Source organism: Globicephala melas, chromosome 1, assembly GCF_963455315.2.
Source record: "Globicephala melas chromosome 1, mGloMel1.2, whole genome shotgun sequence".
In the NCBI taxonomy this organism is placed as follows: Eukaryota; Metazoa; Chordata; class Mammalia; order Artiodactyla; family Delphinidae; genus Globicephala; species Globicephala melas.
The window spans coordinates 186698741-186721809 of NC_083314.1; the positions used below are offsets into that span (position 1 = coordinate 186698741).

The window sequence follows — 23069 nt, forward strand, 5'->3', positions numbered from 1 at the left end:
ACCATTTCCGCTTCCGGTGCGGGCGCCCAGGCCGTTGGCGGGGCGGTCGCGTCGGCGGAAGGGACGTAAGCGGCGGAAATTCGCCGCGTTACGCAAGCGCAGTCGCGTCCTCTGGCTCCGGGCCCAGACAGCTCCGCTCCAGAGATTGGTAACGCCCAGAGACTGAGCCCGAGGCCACGCCCCCTCGCGACCAACGAGCCAATGGAGGAGTGCTATGAGGTTGCTAAGGGAAACTCTAGAGGCAAGATGGCGTCCGCCCGTGATGGGTGCGCGAGCTCCCGCTTGGCGCGCCGAGACCCGCCGGTTCGGCCACTGCGGGACGGTAACAGCCGACTGCGCCCTACCGGGCCTCGGTCCGGATGGGAGGGAGGCGGGCAGGTCCGGGCGCTCGCTGCGTGTCCCCGCACACGCACTTTCACTTCAGGAAGTCCAGAACCCGCAACCCCCAAGCCCAGCGGGGCTCCCCACGCGCGCCTCCCCCGAGCCCAGCCCGCAACCCCCGGAAGCCTTGTCGCCCCCAATTTGGGAGGGACGCGCGTTCGCGTGTCCCGGTGCCCGGGGGATGGGCGGGGTCCCGGGCCCAGAGTAGCAGAACCGGCCGTGTCTTGGAGACCCAGCCGGCAGGAACCGAGTCGAGCCTGGGTGTCCCTGCGTCCTGGCAGGGGTCGCCTCCTCTGACCGCGCCTCCCAACGTCCCCGACGCGCGGTCAGAGGAGGTTTGATAGAACTTGTTCATAGAATGAAAAAAATGGGGCCGTAGAAATCGAGTCCACATCTCTTAACTTCAGGTAGAACCCGAGCCTCGTTTATGGCAGATACCAGAGTCTGGCAACCCCAAGCTTCCCTAGAAATGCTCGCCCCAAGTTGGCCTTGAAATAGGGGGGCTGGTGGAAACTACTGGAGTTGGGGGATGGTGCACCCAGCAGCTGAGTGGCAAGAAGTGACGATGGGCAGGCCCTCCTTGGATGCAGGTGTGGGTTTTGTCTGGAGGGCACAGGAGGCCACTGGGGGGATGAGGTCCCTGCAGAGAGATGACCAGGACGGCTCTTCCCCTTGTGCCCTCGCTTACCCCCAGCTAATTCGGCTCAGTTCAAATGTTCCCTCTCAGGAAGGCTCCCCACCCCCGCGCACACCCATCCACCCTCCCACCAACCCGCACGCTCCTTTCAAGGACCCTGCGCTCACTCCTAGCGTACCTCCCCCGGGGCCTCTCTGCACAGAGTAGGTGCTCAGCGTGTCTGGTGCATAAATAGATGAACAGGGAGAGTCGTGACCCAAACTGAGCCTTTGGGGAGCAGTGGGCAGGGGAGTTCACTGGGGGTGAAGCCACAGACACCTGGAGAAGCCCCCGGGACGGCCTGCACCTCAGTGCTTGCTGGTCATCAGCCAGGTCACCTGTGTCTCTTGCTAACCTGTGCGCCCTCCTTTCAACATTCAGGTTACGGAGTCTTCATTTACCCGAATTCTTTCTTTTGATATGAAGGAGAATGGAAAGGAAGCAGGAAACATGGTAAGGATGGGCTGTGGCCTCTTCCTGCAGCCATGCCGCTGATGGCCCGTGTCCCTGCCGATCTGGGGGCCACACAGGTGCTGGCCACACCGGGCCCTCAGCACTCACTAGTGCCCGTGAGGGGCCATCCTGCAGCGCTGGAGGCCTGGACAGCTCCCCTGGTGCTGATGAAATCTGCTTTTCTTTTTTGTTTGATGATAAAGAGACTGCCAGTTTTTGTAGAAAATCTAAGCAGCAGAGGAGAGCAAGTATCAAGCGAAAGTCCCCTGGAGTCCCCCCAGAGGCAGGCCTGAACTTTCCAAAGTTTACACTCATGGTTTTGTGCCTGTTTGGTGTTCTGTCTGCTCACATCCTCTGCCTGGTTTTCTGCTGGAGGATTGATCTTTCAGTATTTTCTCATGAGCTATTTTTACATCTGTTGGCTGTTTTCTATATTTTGAGACTTTTGACTTTTATTGGCTTTTCTTGTAATGTTTTTGCCCCACGGATGTTTCTCACTGTTGTGCTGAAATCTCTGTTTCTCTTCCTGGCCTGGACAGAGTGGTTCCTCCTTTTTGAAATGTATGCTTCAGTGTCACCCTATGGCCACAGACTCACTCTCTCTCCTTCTGTCACTGCACTGACAGAGGCGAGGTGGCCGTCGAGTCCCCTCTGAGGAGGTCTGGGGCGGGGTCCTTGAACTTTCGATGGCCAGAACAGCAGGAAGACTTTCGGTCATGTTTCACGGACGTTCTTGTTGGTGGACATGTGTGGGTGAGCCTGCAGAGAGCACGTGCTGGACGAGAGATGGAGCCAAACGCAGAGACTTTCACGGCTCCGTGCTCGTCCCTGAGAAACGAGCCTGGCCACACGCATGCCCCAGCGGCCACTCCCAGCCACTGCCTGACAGCACGACGTCTTTCACCAGGTCAGGGCAAACTTCTGCTTAAAGACGGGAGTTACTACGAAGGCGAGTTTGTAGACGGAGAGATCACGGGAGAGGGCTGCCGGCACTGGGCCCTGACAGGTTAGCTGACCCGACGCTTTCCTCCTGAAGCAACCTTGGTGTGAGCTGGCCCCTCCCTTCCGGGCGCAGAAGGCACTTCCATCAGTAACCTGGGGACCCCTGGTTTCCCTAAGGTGTCTCGTAATGGCCTCGTGCCAGCCTGGGGCAGGGTGGCCACACTGCTGCCCGCAGAACCTCAGACCCCCACCGGCAAGCGAGTGTTGGGTTCTCAGCGGAGAGAAGCCTCACACCACGGACTCCGGCCTGGCGGGGCCTTTGCCCCCAGCACACAGATGCCCCAGAGAGGGTCCCCTTGCGATGGAGTCTGCACGTACACTGCTGGGAGGGAGGGAGTCCCATTTCCCTTGTTCAGCGTGAGCGGTGAGATAAAGGGACACCGTGTTCTGCTACCACTGCCCAAGGGTCGGGCAGGAACTACTGGTTACCCCGCTGGACTCAGGAAACGAGTCTAACCCTGGACACGGCTTCCCGCCTCCCGTCCACACCAGGGAACACCTACACCGGACAGTTTGTTTTGGGAGAACCCCAAGGACATGGCGTCATGAAGTACAAAGCCGGCGGACGTTACGAAGGGGAGCTCTCCTGCAGCCTGAGAGAAGGTCCGGGGTCCGTGGGAAGGCGTGAGGCATCGGCCTCGGGGTGGACACTGTGGGGCCCGGACCCCAGCCCTCCCCAGATCCTGACTCGGGGCCTGGGCGGGCCTGGGTGCGAGTGCACTCCCCGGTCCGGTGAGGTTCGGAGCGCAGGGCTCACAGCGAGCCCCTCAAACCTGGTGACTCAGGTCCCCACTCTGCCATCGCCCTCGATCCCGTGTCAGCAGTCGGCCTGGGCTCGGCCAGGCGGGTCTCCTGGACTCGCTGAGGGTCGCAGTGGCTCAACCAGCGCTGTGGGTCCTCTTGACCCTCGGCTCAGTCACCTCCTCCACGTCCTGTGGGACCCAGCCAGTCAGGAGGCCACATTCCAGGGAGCAGCAGGCAGAGCCCCGGGGTCGCCGGAGCGAGCGGAGCAGTCCCAGCCCCCGACAGCATGCCGGCGCGGGCGGAGCTCTGACCCCTCCAAGGCCTCCCGTGAGGGGTCAGGATGCCCCCCTTCCCGAGTGTCCAGGCCCTGAGACTCCGTGTCTTCACGAGCACTTCCTCTGGCCTTTGGGCCCTTTGAGTAGGTGGTAGAGGCCCTGCACAACTGTCGGTCCTCAGCGTGAACTCGCACCTGCGAGCTGGCCTTGACCGCGCGGCAGCACCACCCCAGCCGGACAACAGAGCGTTTCAGTCTCCGATGCTGGGGACCCCGGGCGCCCCCACCCTCCCTCGGGACCTTGAGAGCTGGACTCAGAGCCGCTCCCGCTGCGTGTGGCTGCCAGGCCGCCCCAGATCGGATTGTGGGGCCGGGGACCCCCATGGGGCCCAGCTACAGGGGGTGCCGACCCCATCCTTCTTCTAGACACCCCCCTCCCCCAACGGAGGTACGAGGTGACCCTCGACTCTCGCCTGCCTCCAGGACAGGGGCACCTGGTGGACGCAGATGGACAAGTGTACTGGGGGTCATTTCACGACAACAAGCGGCACGGCCAAGGGCGGATGGTCTTCCGGTGAGTCCGCCGTCCTGTGGGCCGTACCCCCATCGAACACCCAGCCCTGAAAGTACGGTCTGTGATTTTTTCATATGATCCTGCAATTTCTCCCTCAGTTGCTGACATTGGTTCTGTGTGTATTTAGTAGAAAGAACATCCGTCCCCCTCCTCCAGTGAAACACCAGGTGAGGAGGTCGGGTGGGCGCGAGGGTGGAGCGGGGCCGAGTCGGGTGACACGCGCAGGCTCTCAGCTTCGGGCCCAGTGCTGGGCGTCTTTCACACTCCAGGCAGTTTTCGTGCAAAATCCTGCCCTTGGGATTTGCAGGCCCCCCCATTTCCTTCCCGTTTTCCTCTCCAAACCTTCCCACCTGGGGCCCAGCAAGCGGGGCCTCCCGTCACTGCACGCCACCGGGCGCCAAGGCCACCTGCCCCTCTGGCCGGGCCCTGGCAAGGCCACAGCTTGTGCCATCTGTTCTGGGCCTATTTTTGCCTTGGTCCCGGGGGTGCGTGCTGAGCCCCAGTCGGAGGAGCCGGTGTGCGTCACACAGCCACCTGGCCCTTCCCAGCCTGAGAGCAGCCTCCGCGTTTGTCCCTCAGGAACGGAGATGAGTACGAGGGCGACTGGGTCCGGGACCAGCGCCAGGGCCATGGGACACTGCGCCATGCGGACGGCTCCATCTATGAGGTACTGGACCCACCGGCCGGGCGTCCTCTGCTCCCGGTGCCGCCCGGGGTGCAGCCCAGGTGCTGCCCTTCTGACCCTGCGAGGTAGGGTCGGCCACCGTTCCCTTTTCGCTGATGAGAAGATGCGGTTCAGAGAGCTTAAGGGCCACCCGCTAACACCTTTCCGTCCCGTCTGGTTCCTGAAACACCCCATGACCCAACACTCTCTCCTGTGGGAATGGCCTGGTGAAGCCTTTTTGAGAGGAGATACCCGTGGGGTCCCAGTGCCCTCGATAACCTGGGGAAGCAGGCGAGGACTCCTCCCTGCTCCTCATGAGCAGGGCTCTGTGCCCCACCCCCCATCATGTCGCAGCTGCTACTCTCGGGTTGATGGGGGCTTTTAGGTGCCACGAGGCCAAGAGATTCAGGCACGTGGGAAGACCTTCTCGGGCCCCCAGAATCCGCCATCCTTGCGCTTCCCGCACGCCGGCCTGTGGGCCTGGCCGGCCCTGCAGAGATGCAGCCAGGGGCCAGAGAATGCCGCGTGAGCCAGGTCTGAAGGATGGGAAGGGGCCGCCGCATGGAGACCACAGGGAAGGGCATTGCAGGCAGCGGAAGGGCGAGGCTGGGCTCCAAGGCAGGAAGAAGCCTGCGTAGCCAGAGCAGGGGTCAGGGGAGGCAAGGCAGGAGGTCCAGGCAGTCCCACGCATAGGCCCTGGAGCCACGAGGGCTTGGAGTTTTATCCTACACATCACAGAAAGTGCTGGAAGGAGTTGGTGACCTGATCCCTGTGTTTGGAAGGCTTCTCTTGTTCTCACTCATGGAGAGAGGTGATGGCGGCCTGCACGGGGTGTGGAACCAAATTTGGGGGGTTTGGAGGCACAGACACTGGACTGGTTGACAAGAGCAGAAGCGAAGATGTCCTTGCATTTCTGGCCCAAGCGTCAGGTGGATGGTGGTGATGCCTGAACCAGAATCCACCGGAAGACAGAAGTCACACCAGTGATTGAACGTGAAAGTATCAACTAGTGAAAGACAGCAAAATACCCAAAGGGGTGAAAGCAGGAATATGGCAAAAGCAAATGCGAAAGTGGCCCCAGGAGGTGCCCCCAAAGATGGGGTGGGGACCGGCCTGGTTGCATCCTCGGGCCTGACCGCGTGGGGCTGAGGCCATGGGAGATGTGACTTGTGGCACGTGGTAGCTTTGGGAGTGACTGAGCTGCCACCGAGCTCGGCTGTGATGCGCCAGCTGAATCTGGGCCTCGGGAGCCGAGGGTTGCACGTGGCTGTGGATGTAGTGACGGCGGCGCGAGGTCCTTGGTGTCCTGGACGGGAGCTCAGGTCTGCACTCAGCTCCAGCCACGGTCCTGAGAGTCTCTCACTTCTCACAGCCTCAGGGCTGAAACAATTTGATTGTGTGGGTTGCAGAATTAGGTTGTCAGCTGAATTCATATCTTTGCCAAGTTTCTCATGTGAAAGTTAGAGTGGAGATTGGGAAAGAAGTCCCAGGAGATGAGGGAAAGCCCAGCCCCTCCGGAGACTCAGACCTTGCAGACAGGGGGTGTGGCCACAGCCCGCTGGGTTGGAGGAGCTTCCCTGGGCGTCTGCTGCCAGCCACCGGGGCCGCGTGTGCAGGAGACCCTGGGACACAGAGGAACTCGCCCAGGACAAACCCCTGTGCCTGAGGGGTTAGGAGTGGGCACCCTGGAGCCCGAGGGAAGCCTCTTCCCCGCAGGGTCCTTGCAGCGCCCAGCACGGCACCAGCTGGCAAAGCGACACGTTTCAGGGTCCAGCTCCCGGAGCACAGAGTCGGGCAGGAAGGGTCGTTTGGGGGCTGAGGGGCAGTAAACTGGTAACTGGCCAGGGCACTTCCTGAGATGGAGTGGCCTGCTGGGGAGTGTGGAGTCCTGCCCTGGCTGCGAGGCTCCCCCCGGCATGCTCACCTTACCTGCTTGTAAAACGCAGAGCTCTGCTTAGGTGACACCACCTCCCAGGCCCCTCCTGGGACCGCAAGTCCTGGTCTGGGTAGCCAGCCACTCCCGGGGTGCCGCCTGGGCCGCTGCGGTTGGCAGTTTGCGCCAGAGCCCATTTGCAGATGCCGCTGTGCCCCGGCCAGAGCTCTGCTTCTTCTCCCCAAGGGGGACGTCTGTCTATCCTCATGGGGCCAGGCTTTAGGGCTCATCCTGGGCAGCCACAGTCACTGGCCTGAATTCTCCAGAGCTGCCACGGAAGAGGGAAACGCAGGGGGACCTGGGAGGATCTTCCTCGCTCGGAACCCCCAACAGCGTCCACACCTCGCGGGCTGGGGGCATGGGGTCGCAGTTCTAGTGCTGGCACTGCCCTCAGCTGCCCTCTGGCTCCCCGACTCTCTCGACCACCATTCCAAAGACGAGGCGGCCTCCCAAACCAGGGGGTGGCCGAGCCCTCGCCTTCTTCCAGAGAATCCCGAAAGCCTCCGCCCCCACCCTCCACCCCGCATGCCCTTCCCCCAGAGGCAGTTTGGGCTCCTCCAGGGCCTCCGCATCAGCGGCCTGGGCACTGGGGGCCGTGCTCGGGCCTCCCCAGCAAGTCGCTGCTCAGCCGGGGGGCTGGGGGTTCCCCGCCGCCATCCACCAGGGGGCAACCCGGCCCTGCCGACTGCCCAGCCCTGCAGGGGGCTCCTCCGCTGGCTGCGGAGCTAGAGCCGCGTCCCTCCAAGCGGATGCCCAGTGGACGCCGGCTTGGATGTCAGGCGGGAGCCGGCTTGGATGTCAGGCGGGAGCCGGCGGAGTGCAAGGGGCTGGCGGCTTCGTCCCCCCGGCGCTTTGCAGGTGAACGAGGGTCCTTCCCCGGGGTTCAGGCCGTCCGCCTGCGTTCCCGCTGCTCAGCGATGCCCCAGCCTCTCAGGGCCGCGCGACCCAGACCCTGAGCACCGGGCCACGCAGCCCCGCGGTCAGGAAGCGCTGCCCCCACCCACAGTCGCAGCCACGACCATGTCCTGAGGGCCCCGGGAGGACAGCCAGGCCCTGAATCCCCGCGCCCCAAACAGCGTCCCGACGGTGTGGGCACAGGAGCTCCCAGCTCTCAGGGCCCGCCTCTCCGTGCTGTGGGGATGCCTCCTGCGCCTGACCTCTAAGCTGTGACCTCTGGGCATGAAGGGTCACCTGGGAGAGATGGAGCCGCCAGAGGGAGTTGGCATGTCTCCCATGAGGGTACAGCTGTCCCCAAGCTTTCACTAGGCAAAGAGCTTTCTCTGTTTTTTAACTTTATTGCAAAATACACATAACATAAAATTTGCCGTCTCATCCATTTGTAAGTGCACAGCCTGGTGGCATTAAGCACATTCACATTGTTGCGTAGGCATCACCACCGTCATTTCCAGAACTTTCTCTCTTCCCCAAACTGAAGCTCTGTCCCCATTAGACACTCACTCCCCACCCCTCCCCCAGCCCCCGGCCCCGCCCTCCTACTTTCTGTCTCTATGGATCTCGTCCCGGGACCTCATAGAAGTGGGGTCATGTAGGATGTGTCCTTTCGTGTTTAGCTCATTTGACGCGGCATCGTGTCCTCTAGGTCCATCCACGTTGGGGCAGGTGTCGGGACCTCCTTCCTCTTTAAGGCTGGCTCCTGCTCTGCCGTGCGGATGTTCCTTCCGCGCTGCGTCCGGCTGCTCGTCCATCGATAGACACTCGGTCTGTCTCCACCTCTTGGCGCCTGTGAGTGACGCTGCTGTGAGCACCATCCTGCTCCCAATTCTGGGAACGGCGCAACTGCTGGGTCACGTGGCGATTCTATTTTTAACTTTCTGAGGAACCTCCACACCATTTTCCATTTTCCATTCCCACCAGCAGCGCACCAGTGTTCCAATTTCTCCACATCCTCCCCCAACGCTTGTGTTCTCTGGGGGTTTTGTGTTTGTTTTTTTATTTATTTATTTTTGGCTGCATTGGGTCTTCATTGCACGCAGGCTTTCTGTAGTTGCGGCTCGCAGGCTTCTTATTGCGGTGGCTTCTCGTTGCAGAGCACGGGCTCTAGGCGCGCGAGCCTCAGAAGTTGTGGCTTGTGGACTCTAGAGCGCAGGCTCAGTAGTTGTGGCGCACGGGCTTGGTTGCTCCGCGGCATGTGGGATCTTCCTGGGCTTCCAGGGCTCGAACCCGTGTCCCCTGCGTTGGCAGGTGGATTAACCACTGCACCGGCAGGGAAGTCCCATGTTTCCTGCTTTTTAAATAACCGCGGTGCCAATGAAGTGATTAAGAGACAGGCATCAGGCAGCCCCTCGGAGAGCAGCGTCCTCCGGGGCCGCCTCCGTGGAGCCTGGGGACAGACTGTGGGCTGTGGAGGCGAGCGCACACCTGGCGGAGGGGACAGAGGGGTGCTCTCCAGTGAGCCTCAGCCTCTGTGCACATGGAATATTCCTACCTGTGCGGCTGTTCCGTGGTGCCGCCAGCAGCTGCGCTTCTGCCCGTCCCGGGGCACCTCCGTGTGCATTGGCTGCATTTCTCGTGTTGGCGTTTCTCTGCATTTCTCGAAGGGAGGCCTGCTGGGCGGCGCACCTGCTCACCACACAGAGCAGGTGGTCGGCCTCATGCGCATCTTCACCTGCTGGTGGCTCCCAGCCTCCCCTCTCCTCACCTGTGCATCTGTAGGAATGCCAGGGGCTCCGTGTCCCTGTGCCACTGTCCTGGCCGGGAGGTCACAGTCCAGGAATGGGGGCCTGACCGTGAGAAGCATCTGGGCCCATTGGCACATCGTGGGAGGAGGGGCCTGGGCTGCCAGAGCAGAACCAGCGCTGCCCCACGTTCCTGGTGGGGTTCTACGCAGACGGATGTCAGGACCCAGAGTGTGAAGGCAGCTTGCATTTGCATCAGCAGAGCTTGTCACACTTTGGAATCCAGGGAACTTAGGCCAGGATCGTGGAGGTCAAAGACACCTTAGGGACCCTGCTGTTAGCTGGGAAGTGAGGGGCATTGTGTCTGCAGAGAATGATGGGCAGGGGCCACCAACACTCTGGCCTGTGTGGCCACTGCTGCCCCAGCAGGCCACCCCGAAAGCTGGAAACCCCGGACCCCTGCAGCCGCAGGCCCAGGCAGGTGACCCGGGGCCACGCCCCTCCCTGGTCTAGGAGCCGTGGCCTCAGGAAAGTCCTCACCTGCTCCAGGAGGGAGTTTGGTGACAGTGGGAAGTCACCTTCTCCAGACTGGATGCCATCAAAGAAGATGCTGTGGAGAGCCGGGCCCCGGCCCCTCCTGGTGTGGTCGGTCAAAGCCCGGTGCCCTGGAGAGGACTGGAGGTGGGGAAGAGATGGGTGAGCTGGGAAGGTGGGCTTCTGACCGGGGCGGAGATTCAGAGTGTGCCTGGGAGCGCCTGAAAACGCAACAGGACAACGCAACCGTAGAAGCAATTCCAGGGAAAGCACCGTCACTTTTCCCGGGAAAGAAAAACAGCATCTGTTAACTAGAAAGTGCTTCCCGAAATGAGAAGAGTCAGGTGTGTATTTCTCACAATTTATTCAAACTCGTGTGTGGTGGGGAGGGCACCCAAGCGGCCCCTCGTCCCACCCCCGACTCCGTGCTCTTCAAAGAAAGGACCAGGGAAGGAGTTCTGAGCACATAGGTCCCTATCCTGGAGCTGAGAGGCCCTGGGGTTGCCTCAGCCACCGCCGGCCACAAGGTGTGCCCCACTCACCCCACGGGGCCTCTCCTAACAGGGACCCCGCGCACCCGTGCTTCGAGTGCAGGGTGGCCCGGCCGTCCTCCCATCTTCCTGCACTGCGGCAGCACACACAGGTCCTCACCTGCACGGGGAGGAGAAGGAAGAGCCGCCAGGCGCAACCACGCGTTAACACGTGTTTGTTCGCGCGCTGGTGCGTGTCAGCTGACTGAGAAAGGGCAGGGTTTTCAAAAGCATGATTTGTAACATTAATTAGATTCTACGCTGTTGGATGAGTTACACTGCTGGAGTGTATCGTGTATCTGTCCTGGGAAAGTGCTGTGTTGCAGCCTGAGCTGGGGTGGGGGGTCTCAGATTACGGGAGCGCGATTAAGCGGTCGGTCAGCGATTAAGCGGTCTGTCAATGCTTGGATGGCGAGGACTGGACAGTGACTTGGCGGGGAGCCTGACCCTGCTCACACCCAGCGGGGCGGAGTGGGCCGGGGCTTCGTGGTCTGAGGGGCACGTTCACTGCCTGTCTGCACGCGGCAGCCCGTGCGCCCGCAGGCCATGCTCCAAGGCTCTGTGTGCTGGACCCTCCTGAGTCTGCTCCTGGCTCCCAGGCGACCCTAGGCCCTGCCTGCCTTCTTCCTGAAAACCCACGCTGCACCTTCGCAGAGGGCCAAGGGGCCGGGCAGGGCGTGCAAAGACGTGGACCCCGACACGGTCGAGGGCCCCAGTGGCCATCGTGCTGTTTGGAGAGGAGCCCGCGCTCATTCGAGCCCTAGTTGTCCCCATGGAGCCCTGCCCTGGGAAGCTCATGCCCCGGAGCAGACAGACAGACAAGACGGGACCACGACTGAGAGCGAAGGGAGAGGCCGCTGGGAGAGGCCCGCGGAGCGCCACAGAGCTCGGCCCTCTTTGGCGGGAGCGCTCAGAGTCACGTGATGGAGAAGCTCGAACAGAGGCCGAGGCCGTGTCACGGGGTCGGGCGTGCGCGCGCACTGAGCTCCCCACTTCCCTGTGGCTGGAAGCCCCGTCTCCCACCTGCCTCTGGGCATCCTCCCCCGTCCACCCCGCAGGGGCGGTGACCCCAGCACCGCTGCCCAGGACAGGGGTGAGGCCTGCGCTTGTGCGGGCGGGCAGCACACTGGTCCCGGGCACAGAGCGGGCGCAGCTTCAGCTGGGGGCGGTGTGCGGGGGAGGCAGCCGGGCCCCACAGGGGGGTGTTTGTCTCTGGAGGCGACCACCCTTCCCCGGGGCCACCGGCCCACTGCCCAGGCACCACAGCACGGAGCCTCAGACGAGGGCATGAACCTCTACGTAAAAGGGCGGGGGTGGGGGGGGGCGGAGTGGTGAGTTGATTTGGCTCCTGAGAGGTGCGTTCGATTGGCCGTGAGACCTGCTTCCCGAGTTGAAACCGGTCACTTCTCCGGCCTGGGGACGGCGGCGTGAGGGAAGCGAAGGGTTCCGGCGACTCGTTCACCTCTGAGGAGCACCACTGACCCCAGCAAACCGACTACGGGGCTCGAGCTGGGAGAAGCTCTGACGTCAGTGTGCTCTACACAGCTGGGGGTGGGGGGCGGCTGCCTGCCCCCCAGGGCTGGCCCCACCCAGACTCAGAGACAATGGCCCAGCTCGGCCAGGACCCTCCCGCTCTGCTCCCCCCCAGGTCACCCTGCCCATCGCGATCACTGAGCATTGCTGCCTCCACCACACAGCAGACGCAGGTGCACACGCCCACATGCATGCACAGCTGTGCACAGGACCCCTTCCTGGGACCAGGCAGCAAGCCCAGCAGATGCTGCTGCTTGGAGTCCGCACTGGCTCCAGGGATGGTCAGCTAGTGACTCTGGGGCTCCCCAGCCCCTCCCAGGACGGCAGCACGGGGCCCCCGCTCTGGCGTGATACCTGCGGCCTCGCCCCCTCTTTGGCCTGGCACGCTGCCTGCAGACGTGAGCCACGTCTTAGGGGACGTCGATAGACCGTCTGCGATGTCAGCCGTGCTGGCACCGAGCTTTCCGGGAACGCAGCCCGAGTGTGGGCCCAGAGGGCTCAGCTCTCTGGGTCTGGGGGCTGGAGGGACGAGGCTGCCCTGCGGCTCCAGGCCTCCCGTGGGGGGCACAGCCACGCCTCTGCCCAACTGCCACCCCCAGCTGGCAGCCGGCCCCTCCTGCAGCCGCGAGCTGTTGCGTTGCCGCTGCTGCCATGCACCCACCAGGGCGCCGCAGTTGTCTGGTGCCCCGGCTGGAGGGGGAGCCGCGGCCAGGCCCCTTCCCTGTCACCTTGTAATGTGAACACAGCGACCGTGTGTTCCAAGTAGCCGTGGAACCTGTTCCCCCAGATCTTGGGGTGTCTGAGCTCTTCAGGGGCCGTTCCCACAGGCCCCACCTGCCAGACGGCCCCTCCCGAGGGCCTGAGGGGCTCCCGCCAACCGGAGTCCGGCCCCAGCTGCTGGGCGGCCTCGGGCCACTCGGAGGGCTGGGCAGGAAAGCAGGAGCCCAATCACCTTCTGCCAAAGAGTGAATCGAACCAAAACGCGCCTGTGGCTAATGCTTCTTCCACTAGGAGTAATTCATAGCTGAATAAAACCCCATTAAGATCTCGAACTTTTCCAGGAAAGCAGTCTTCCTGCTCTTTGGCACCGTTCTTCCGCTCGGTCGTGCGTATCGTTTACAAAGCAGGCTTATTATGGGGTGGCAGAGTCGGGGTGTGCAGCGAGTTGGCACTGCCCCCAGGGTGCGGCTGTGCGGGTTCCCAGTGTGATTTTAATTGGCCTTTCTGTTATCAAGGAGCGTGTCGGAACGCTCAGCCCCTCGACCCCGCGAGCCTCCGCTCGCTCGCCTGCACAGTCGGCCCCCCGTGACTCTGCACAAATGCAGTATCTTTGTGTTAAAAGGGTTTCGTGCTAAAAAGTGTGCCCTTTGGAGCCATATTTTCTTTGCATTTTGTATTCGGGCCATTGTCTCCAAACTTCCTGGCTTCTTAAAGTTCAAAGGGCAGCGCCTTCTGCGGAGGTCCCCAGGGGCCTTCGGAGCCTGGTGGGCCGCCGGGCTGTGCGGCAGGGAGACCAGCCCGTCTGAGCCCATGGTTCTCTCCACGGGGACAGTGGCACGGTGACGTGTTCAGTGGAGAGGGCAGCGTGGCCCACTGCTCCGGGGGCGTCTACCGAGGGGTGTGGATCAATGGCCACCCCGTGAGTAGGTGCCCCCGGCCTTGCCGCTGGCCCCGTGGGGTCCTCTTGTGGGGTCACGTCTGGGTCTGGCCGTGTCCTTTCTCAAGTGGCCCTGGGCAGTCTCGCGGGAGGTGTGGACCAAGCGGGGCTGGAGGGAGTGGAACCTAGAATCCCCTTTTGGGAGAGACATGCTCTGCTGTGGTTTCACGGGGCTCGTGACACGCAGAGGCCCCCGTCAGACCCTGAACCCAAGTGGTCCTGCTTCAAGCAGGGCTCCCAGCCTCGGGGTCTCCCACCCACGGGGCTCTGGGCGTCTGGCCTCCCTGCACAGCCTCCATCCCGCCCCCCACCCTGAGCTCTCTGCTCTGCAGTGTGCGCACAGGTGGCCTGTGGCCTGCAGGGTCCTCTGCTGGCGCCTCACCCTCCCCGTGTTGCCTCCGGGCATGGGGGCTTCTGTTAGACTCCAGGGACTCGGGTCACCAATCAGAACCTTGGTGCCGGGTCCACGGGTGCAGCTGCTCACTCAGAGCTGCGGGTGGACCCTGCTCACCAGGCCAGCTCCCTGGCAGACAGCCACAGCCTCGTCCAGCACACATCAGGTCGCTGACTCAGACGCACGCAATGCAGGGCCCGGGTCCGAGCAGTGGGCGGGAGGCCGTGCGGGAACATGCCCCGGGTGCACTGGGCACTGCTGGGCCGTCACCTCAGCTCTGCCGTCCCCCTACCGTGATCAGGTCAGTTCTGAGATGACCCACTTCAAATCACTGTAGCCGGCCCTCAGGACGAGGTTAAGGTCACGGCGTCAGTGATGGTCCCCCAGCCCTGACACCTGTGCCATCCATGCGCCCCCCCACCCCCGCTGGGACACGGTCAGGCCTGAGCGGCTGCACAGCGCATTCAGGATGCGGGATGCAGACCCGTGGCACTCACCGCCCTGACCCCACGACAGATGCGCTCTGCTCTCCCCAGCACAAGCCACAGGGATCGTGATTTTGGGTCCGGAGGGGATGGAAGTGGCCCAGGGATCTTCCTTCACATTGACCATCCAGCTGCAGCGGGACGGTGGGGAAGTTGCCACGAGTCAGTGTCTCCAGGAAGGCGGCCGGGTTATGTATTCTTTTCAGAAGGATAAGCAGCTGTCGGGTTCTGAAGTAGCAAAAACGCAGACAAGATGCCACAGGTGGCTTCTGGCCTCCCAGCTGCGCCCAGGTCACCCCGTTCCCAAGTCCTCGCTGCCGGAGCCTCGGCAGAAAGGGCAGTGGGTGTGCGAGCCCTCCAGCCGGTGGGAGGCCGCTGTGCGGTGCATGTGCGTGTGTGAGCACATGGGCTCTGTGTGTGCATCTGTGTGCATGTGCGTGAGCACACAGGCGGCCCTCCCGGCGGTCACACACTCAGAGTCAGAGGACAGAGGAGGCCACGTGGGCGCCGGGCCAGCCGCTCAGCCTGGCAAGGGGAGGGTTTCTCAAGCTCCTCGTGGGGTGACCAAGGTGGACAGACGCCCATCCGTCTGGGCTGCGTCTAGATGCTCAGTCAGCCCTGCGGCCAAGCAGAGGGACGACCGGGCTTCCCGCCCCATGAGCAGAGAAGACCCAGAGGGACGGGGCGGGACCACCGGAGACAGGCGTTCCTGCACAGTGGTCCAGCTCGGTTCCACGGCTCCGCGTAGGAAGCATGACGTGCAGCATAAGCCGAGTATATTTAGTCACGATTGGCTGATTTTAACAACTTTATTGCAGCATAATTTACATACCATAAAATTCATCTATATCCAGTGATTTAATGACTCTTAGTACACTTGCAGGGTTGGGCGACCATTGCTACAGCAGTTCCATTTCAGAACATTTCCTCCACCCCAGAAAGACCCCTCATTCCTGCCCTGTTCCCACCCTCCATCCCAGGCACCACAAGTGCCTTTTCCTGGACACTGAGTGTGGATGGAATCTCACTTGTGGTCGCGCTCTGCTCCTCCCTCCCGCCCAGTGCGCGGTGCTGCTCTCCTCTTTGTGGACCACTAGCCTCCCATCCTGCCCGCCCAGCACTTTGCTCACCTGCGCCCGTGGGCGACAGTCCAGTCCTTGGCACTTGGCTGCTGTGAACATTCCTGTGCAGGTTTTTGTGCAAACCTGTTTCATTTCTCTCAGGTATATATTTATGAGTAGAATTGTTGGGTCAGTGGTTGGGTAGGTTCGTGTTTAAATTTTTCAAGCAATGGCCAAACTCTTTTCCAAAGTGGCTGCGCCATTTTACCATCCCGTTAGCAACGTACGAAGGTTCCGATTTCTCCACGTCCTTGCCAGGGCGTAGCCATCCTGAGGATGTCAGGGGGCATCTCCTCATGGATTTTTGTTTTCTTTGTTGTTTTCTTTTGGTTGTTTTTTGGGTTTTTAAAAAATTTTTTGGCCGCACCGCGCGGCATGCAGGATCCTAGTTCCCTGACCAGGGATCAAACCTGCACCCCCTGCAATGAAAGCACAGAGTCTTAACCACTGGACCGCCAGAGAAGTCCCTCCTCATGGTTTTGATTTGCGTTTCCCTAAAACTAAGGACGTTGAGCAGCTTCTCATGTGCTCATTGGCCATTTGTACGTCTTCTACAGAGAAATGTTTATTCATATATTTCACCTCTTTTTTTTTTTTTTTTGGATTGGGTTGCTTGTCTTAGTTTTTAGTTATACAAGTTCTTTATGTATTCTGGATACAAGTCTTTTAGCAAATATATATTTGCAGATATTTTCTTTCAGTTTGTGGCTTATCTTTTAATCTTAATGTTGTCTTTTGAAGGGCACAATTTTAAATTTTTTTTTTTTTTTTTTTTGCGGTACGCGGGCCTCTCACTCTTGTGGCCTCTCCCGTTGCGAAGCACAGGCTCCGGACGCGCAGGCTCAGCGGCCATGGCTCACGGGCCCAGCCGCTCCACGGCATGTGGGATCTTCCCGGTCCGGGGCACGAACCCGCATCCCCTGCATCGGCAGACGGACTCTTAACCACTGCGCCACCAGGGAAGCCCATACGTTTAAGTGTTGATGAAGTCCAATTTACCTATTTTTTTCTTTTGTTGCTTGTGTTTTTGGTGCCATATCTAAGAAGACTGCCTAGCCCAGAGTCATGAAGACTTATTCCTATGTTTTCTTCTAAGAATTTTATATTTTTAGCTCTGTTAGGCCTATTATCTATTTGGAGTTAATCTTTGTATATGTTTGGTAGAATTCAATATGAAGCCCATCTGGGCCTGGAGTTTTCTCTGTGAGAGGATTTTTTTGTTTTGTTTTGTTTTACATCTTTACTGGAGTATACTTGCTTTACAATGTGTGTTAGTTTCTGCTTTATAACAAAGTGAATCAGTTATACATGTACATATGTTCCCATATCTCTTCCCTCTTGCGTCTCCCTCCCTCCCACCCTCCCTATCCCACCCCTCCAGGCGGTCACAAAGCACCGAGCCGATCTCCCTGTGCTGTGCGGCTGCTTCTGTGGGAGGATATTTAACTGCTAATTCCGTTTCCTTTGGATATAGAGCTGTTCAGTTTATCTATTTCTTCTTGAGTGAGTGTGGTGTTTTGTGTCTTCCAAGGTTTCAGATTTCTTGGCATAAGCTTGTTCATAACACTCCCTTGCTCCCCAGTTAATGAATTGATACCATCTCTCTTGTTCTTAATATTGATTATTGGGGTCTTCTTTCTTTTTTTCCTGACTAGTCTAGTGAGAGGTTATCAGTTTCATTGATAAACAACCAACTTTTGGTTTCATTGATTTCTCTATTTTCTATTTCATTAATTCCTATTTTGTTTAAATTTATTTTTGGCCGCGTTGGGTCTTCGTTGCGGCGCGCGGGCTTTCTCTAGTTGCAGCGAGTGGGGGCTACTCTTCATTGCGGTGCGCGGGGTCCTCATTGCGGTGGCTTCTCTTGCAGAGCGTGGGCTCTAGGCTCACGGGCTTCAGTAGTTGTGGCACGCAGGCTCAGTAGTTGTGGCTTGCAGGCTCTAGAGCACAGGCTCCATAGTCGTGGCACACAGGCTTAGTTGCTCCACGGCATGTGGGATCTTCCTGGACAAGGGCTCGAACCTGTGTCCCCTGCATTGGCAGGTGTATTCTTAACCGCTGCGCCACCAGGGAAGTCCCATTAATTCCTATTTTGATCTCATTATTTCCTTGCTTCTGCTTAGTTTGGGTTTAATTTGCTCTCCTTTTTTTAGCTTCCTAAGGTGGAAAGTTTCTGACGTTATTTCAGACCTTTCTTTTCTAATATAGAAGTTCATTGCTAGAAATTTCCCCCTTCACACTGCTTTAGCTGCATCCTACAGATTCTGACATGGTGTGCTTTCATTTTCATTCAATTCAAAATACGTCCTGATTTTCCTTTTGAGTTCTTTTTGGACCCAAGAGTTATTTAGAAGTGTGTTGTTTCATTTCCAAGTGTTTGGGAATTTTCCAGAAATCTTTCTGTTATTGATTCTAACTTAATTCCATGTGGTTAGAGTCATACTTTGTGTGTCTTGAATTCTTTTAAGTTTTTTGAGACTTGTTTTATGGCTCAGAATATGGCTCAGAAGAGTGTGAATTCTGCTTCTGAGTGGAACTGGGTGGCATATTCTATAAATGTCAATCAGGTGAATTTTGTTGACCCTGCTGTCGAGTTTGCTATATCCTTGCTGATTTTCTGTCTGCTTGTTCCATCAGTTATTGACAGTGGTATGTTGAAATCTCTGATTATACTTGTGTTTTTGTCTATTTCTGCTTTCATTTCTATCAGTTTTAGCTTCATGTATTTTGAAGCTCTATTATTAGAAGCATAAACATTTAGGATTTTTATGTCATTTAATTAACTGACTTCTGCAATCCCAATCTTTATGCTATTGTTTTAGTACATTTTACATTCATGTATATAATAAACTTTATGATACATTGTTATTATTTTTGTTTAAACAGTCATTTATCTTTTAAAGAGTATTTAACAAACAGAAAAGGAAGTCTCACCTGTTCGTCTCATCTGCTGAGTTACCATTTCTGGTCCTCATTCCTTCCCATGGATCCAGATTTCCATCTGCTACCATTTTCCTTCTGCCCAAAGGACTTAACTTTTAACATTTCTTGTCATATGTGTCTGCTGGTGATGGATTCTCTCAGCTTTCGTACATCTTGATTTTGCTTTCCTTTTTGATAGACATTGTTACCGCATACAGGATTCTGGCTCATCTTCCAGGTGAGCTTTGTGGTGTCACCTTGTCTGCGTTGTTTTCTCTGAGAGATCTGCTTTCATGTCCCTGTACAAATGTCCTTTTGCTCTGGCTGTGTTTCAGGTTTTCTCTTTTTCACTGGTTTGAATAATTTGATTGTGATGCGACATGACGTAGTTGTCTTCGTGGTTCTTGTGCTTGGAATCTGTTGAGCTTCTTGGATCTGTGGGTTTATAATTTTCATCAAATTTGGGAATTTTCCAGCCATTATTTCTTCTGATAATTTTTCTGCCCCCATCTGGGGGACCCAAAGCAGTGGGTAGCCTCTGCTCCCACTTTGGGGACCCCAATTTTCCATGTATCAGGCTGCCCCCCCGTCCATGGATTCTCTTTCCCACCCTCCCTCCCTTCCTTTTTTTCTTTTTTCTCACAGTGTCTCATTCTGGATCATTTCCATAGCTGTGTTTTCAAGTTCATAACTCTTTTTTTCTGCAGTATCTAATCTATTGTTGATCACATCCGGTGTGTTTTTTCATCTCATGGTTTTCACCTCTAGAATCAACTTTGTTCTTTTTTATTTTTATTTATTTATTTATTCATTTTCTTGGCCGTGTGGCACGCAGGATGTTAGTTCCCCCACCAGGGATCGAACCCGCACCCCCCTGCAGTGGAAGCACGGAGTCCTAACCACTGGACCGCCAGGGAAGCCCCACCTTTGTTCTCTTTTATATCTTCTGTGTCTCTACTTAACTTTTGAACACACGAATACAGTTATAGTAATAACTTTCAAAAACGTCCTTTTCGGGACTTCCCTGGTGGCGCAGTGGTTAAGAATCTGCCTGCTAATGCAGGGGACATGGGTTCGATCCCTGGTCCGGGAAGATCCCACATGCCGCAGAGCAACTAAGCCCATGTGCCACAACTACTGAGCCTGCGCTCTAGAGCCCACAAGCCACAACTACTGAGCTCACATGCCACAACTACTGAAGCCCACACGCCTAGAGCCCATGCTCCACAACAAGAGAAGCCACCGCAATGAGAAGCCCACGCACCACAACGAAGAGCAGCCCCCGCTTGCCGCAACAGAGAAACCTGCACAGCAACGAAGACGCAACGCAGCCAAAAATAAATAAATTAATTAATTCAAAAAAAACCCAAAAACCTACTTAAAAAAAAAATGATGTCCTTTTCCACTGTGTCAGTTCTGGGTCAGTTTGATTGAGTTTCCTCCTTGTTATGGGCCATACTTTCCTGCCTTCTCTGCCTGGTAATCTTTGACTGGATGTCGGACCTTGTGAATTTTACCTTGGGGGCTAGAGACGCCTGTGTCCCTGTAAGCATTCTTGACCTATGTTCTGGGGCGCAGTTAAGTTGCTTGGAGACAGTTTAATCCTCTCAGATCTTGGTTTTTGGATTTGTTGGGTCTGCAGGGGGCCTCAGTCTAAGACCAGTCACCCCCCCATTACTGAGAATTCTGCTCGACATGCCCTGACTTCTGAGTTCTCCAGCCTGGCTGACAGGACGAGCAGGCCTCCCATCCTGCTGGGGCCTCTCGTTCTCCCCTCACTCATGCTCTGATCTGTGCTGCACTGACCCTGAGGTGCCCCTCTGCTCCGCTCCTGCGTGGGCCTGTCTACCAGCCTCTACCCGACCCGCTCTGTACCAGCCCCGCACGTCCTCTCAGGGCAGGAACTGGGCAACTGTGGGATCCATCGTGTGTTTCCCATCCTTCGGGAACTGCTGTCCTTGCCTGACGTCCAAGGTCTTGAAAACCACAGTCTCATTCAGTTTCATCTGCTCTTCGGTTGCTCCGAGTGGGAGGGTCCGTGGGTCCCAGTTACGCCCTCTGGACCAGAACCAGAAGCCGATCAAACCACAGTTGTCTCTACACTTGGCTCCTTGTCTCCCCAAGTCCACGACGTGCTGGTGTTTGCCCTGCGTGTCTCCTTTTACGATCTCAGCAACTCGAGGCTGCACAGGGCCCTCCCTGGCGCTGGTCAGCACTCGTTGTTGACCCCGAGCCCCCGAGTGCGTGTGACCTGGCCTGTGCTGGGTGCCTCGGGGATGTAGGCGAGTGGGTGGAGCCCATCCCCCAGGCTGAGGTGGGAGCTGGGTGGCCGTGTGCTCAGTCGGGCCCACGGCCCTGAGCCTGTAGCCGGTGAAGCCCTGAGGCCGGCCAGCAAGGAGAGGCCCTCCCAGAGTAGGGACCAGTCAGGGCCAGAGGCACAGAGGTGCTCTGCGGCCCAGAGCTGGACTCAGGTGGGGACTCCCAGGACGGGATGGAGCGGGTAGGCAGAGGGTGGACAGTCGGCTGCGGGCCAAGAGGAGTGGTGGGCCCAGGAAGGTGAGCGGAGGGCGAGGTGCCCGTGCTCTTGGCCCCTGGCAGCGCCCTGCTCCTCCTGGACACTCTGCCGCAGACATTCCTCACGGAGGCCGGAATGGGGGACTGGGGGGACCCAGGTGCTGCCGCCCCGCCCCTGCAGCCCTCGGCAGCCCCTCTCTCTCCTTCGGGAAGGTGAGGACGGCCGGGTGGTGGAGATCTCCGCGGGCGTCCGATACACGCAGCTCCCAGCCTACTTGGAGGTCAGCTTTTTCAAAGTGGACGATGGTCACAGAGAGACACCCATCCAGACCCCGTTGTGAGTAAGGGTGACCCCGCGCGACACCCATGAGGGTGGGGAGGGGTCCCTCCTCGACTCTGCTCCCCCGAGCCCCTCCCGCACCCCTCCTGCTCCCGCCAGGACACTGCGGGCACTGGGGTCACGACGCACTCTGTCTGGCGGAGGGGGAACCAAGGCGCCTTCTGACTGTGGGGTCCGGGCAGGGAGGGGGTTCCAGGCAGAGGGCAGGGAGGCAGGGAGGCCAGGGCTGCGGCGAGACACCCTGCCTGCCCCCCCTTCCTTCCCACCACCCTGGTCTCCGAGCGGCCACCTCAGCCCTTCCTCCTACCTGGACCGGCCCCTGGATCCCCGTGTCCCCGCAGCCAGGTGTCACCCAGCTCCATGTGGAGCGGAGCCCAGCCCTGTCCTTCCCTCCTCAGTGCATCCCCTACCCTCTGTCCGGCCCCAAGTCCAGAGACCTGGAGCCCAGAGCTGCCCTGGGAAGTGCGGATGCCAGCTCCCCACTCCCCGGGGGAGACCCCTGCGACCTGCCCGGTGCGTGGGGTTAACCAAGGGGTCAGCAGCGGGCAGCGCAAGCTCAGGGATGCATGGGGTGACAGCGGTGCCCCCGAACCTGGGCAGGAGGAAGTGTAGTCGATCCCTGAGAACAGGGGACCTGGGAGACACGGGGCGTCCCAGGAAGACATCCCAGACAGCTCCGAGGGGCGTCACCGTGGCGATGGGTTAAAAGGCAGGCTGGGGGCTGCCAGCCTGGCGTCAGGGCTGCTGGACGTGCTCGCCGTGCAGACCCAGGGCCCCCGGTGGGGGAGGGGCAGGGTGGGCTGGGATGAGTGGTCCGGGCCACTGCACCGCTGTCCTGGCCTGTCCACGTGCACAGCCCTCGTTGCCATGAACGCAGAGTGAAGTCAGTTTGTTCGTCCCCTGTGAGCCTGGCAGCGGGTGAGGCCCCCGGGCCGCTGGTCTCAGGGCTGTTTCTGTTCAGGGCTATCCCTGGAGGGTGGCAAGCCCACCAAGGCCGCTGCCAGCAGGAGGCCTGTGTCGGCCCGGACAGGACACCGCGTAGGAGCCCTCCCCCAGGCCCCCCGGGTCACCCCCGGCTCTGTGGGGACCTTGCGGGCCCGATGGTCACACGTGTTCGCCTGGTTTTCCGACCGACTCCACCCTGCCTGGAGCACAGGGCCGGCAGCACCTCCGTGTGCGCTTGGCTCCAGGTTCTTCGTGGAGATGTGGCTCCGGTGTCGGGCAGAGCCCGCACACCCCAGGCCCGGGCAGGGGAGACCTGGCTCCGTGGAGTGTGGGCCTAGCTGCGCCACGGGTCTTTCTGGAATTACTCCCGGAAGCTGGTGCTGGAGCTCGGGCTGAGTTGGTTTAATCACTGCAGTTCATGCTCAGGGATCGAATCCTCCCGCAAACCCAGGGCTCGCGTCTTCGGGGAGAGTGGGCATGTGAGTTAACAGAGGGCGCGTCCCGGCCGAGCGTCAGCGATCAGCTGCTGGGGGTCCCACCTGGTCCCCAGGGCCCTCGACACTGTGAGGGCTGCCTGGTAACTGGGGCTGGGGTCCCTGACGGGCAGACTCATGCACACTTCGGTTTAGGGCCCTCATGCTCTCCTCAGCCTCTTTTTTTATTGTTAAATAAATTTTTATTTATTTACTCACTTTTGGCTGCTCTGGGTCTCCGTCGCGGTGCGTGGATTTCTCATTGCGGTGGCTTCGCTTGTTGT

At 58.9% G+C, this 23069-nt stretch overlaps 1 protein-coding gene across 1 annotated transcript; it reads left to right on the forward strand.

The window, feature by feature from the left end:
* The first annotated feature begins 174 nt into the window (after positions 1-174).
* Positions 175-22957, forward strand: MORN1 (MORN repeat containing 1). The gene is given in 10 exon segments (XM_060284109.1): positions 175-322; positions 1439-1510; positions 2418-2516; positions 3005-3115; positions 4014-4104; positions 4684-4768; positions 13478-13577; positions 14522-14632; positions 21241-21364; positions 22329-22957. Coding segments are annotated over 10 exon segments (1236 nt in total). The 5' UTR covers positions 175-201; the 3' UTR covers positions 22651-22957.
* Positions 22958-23069: the final 112 nt, after the last annotated feature.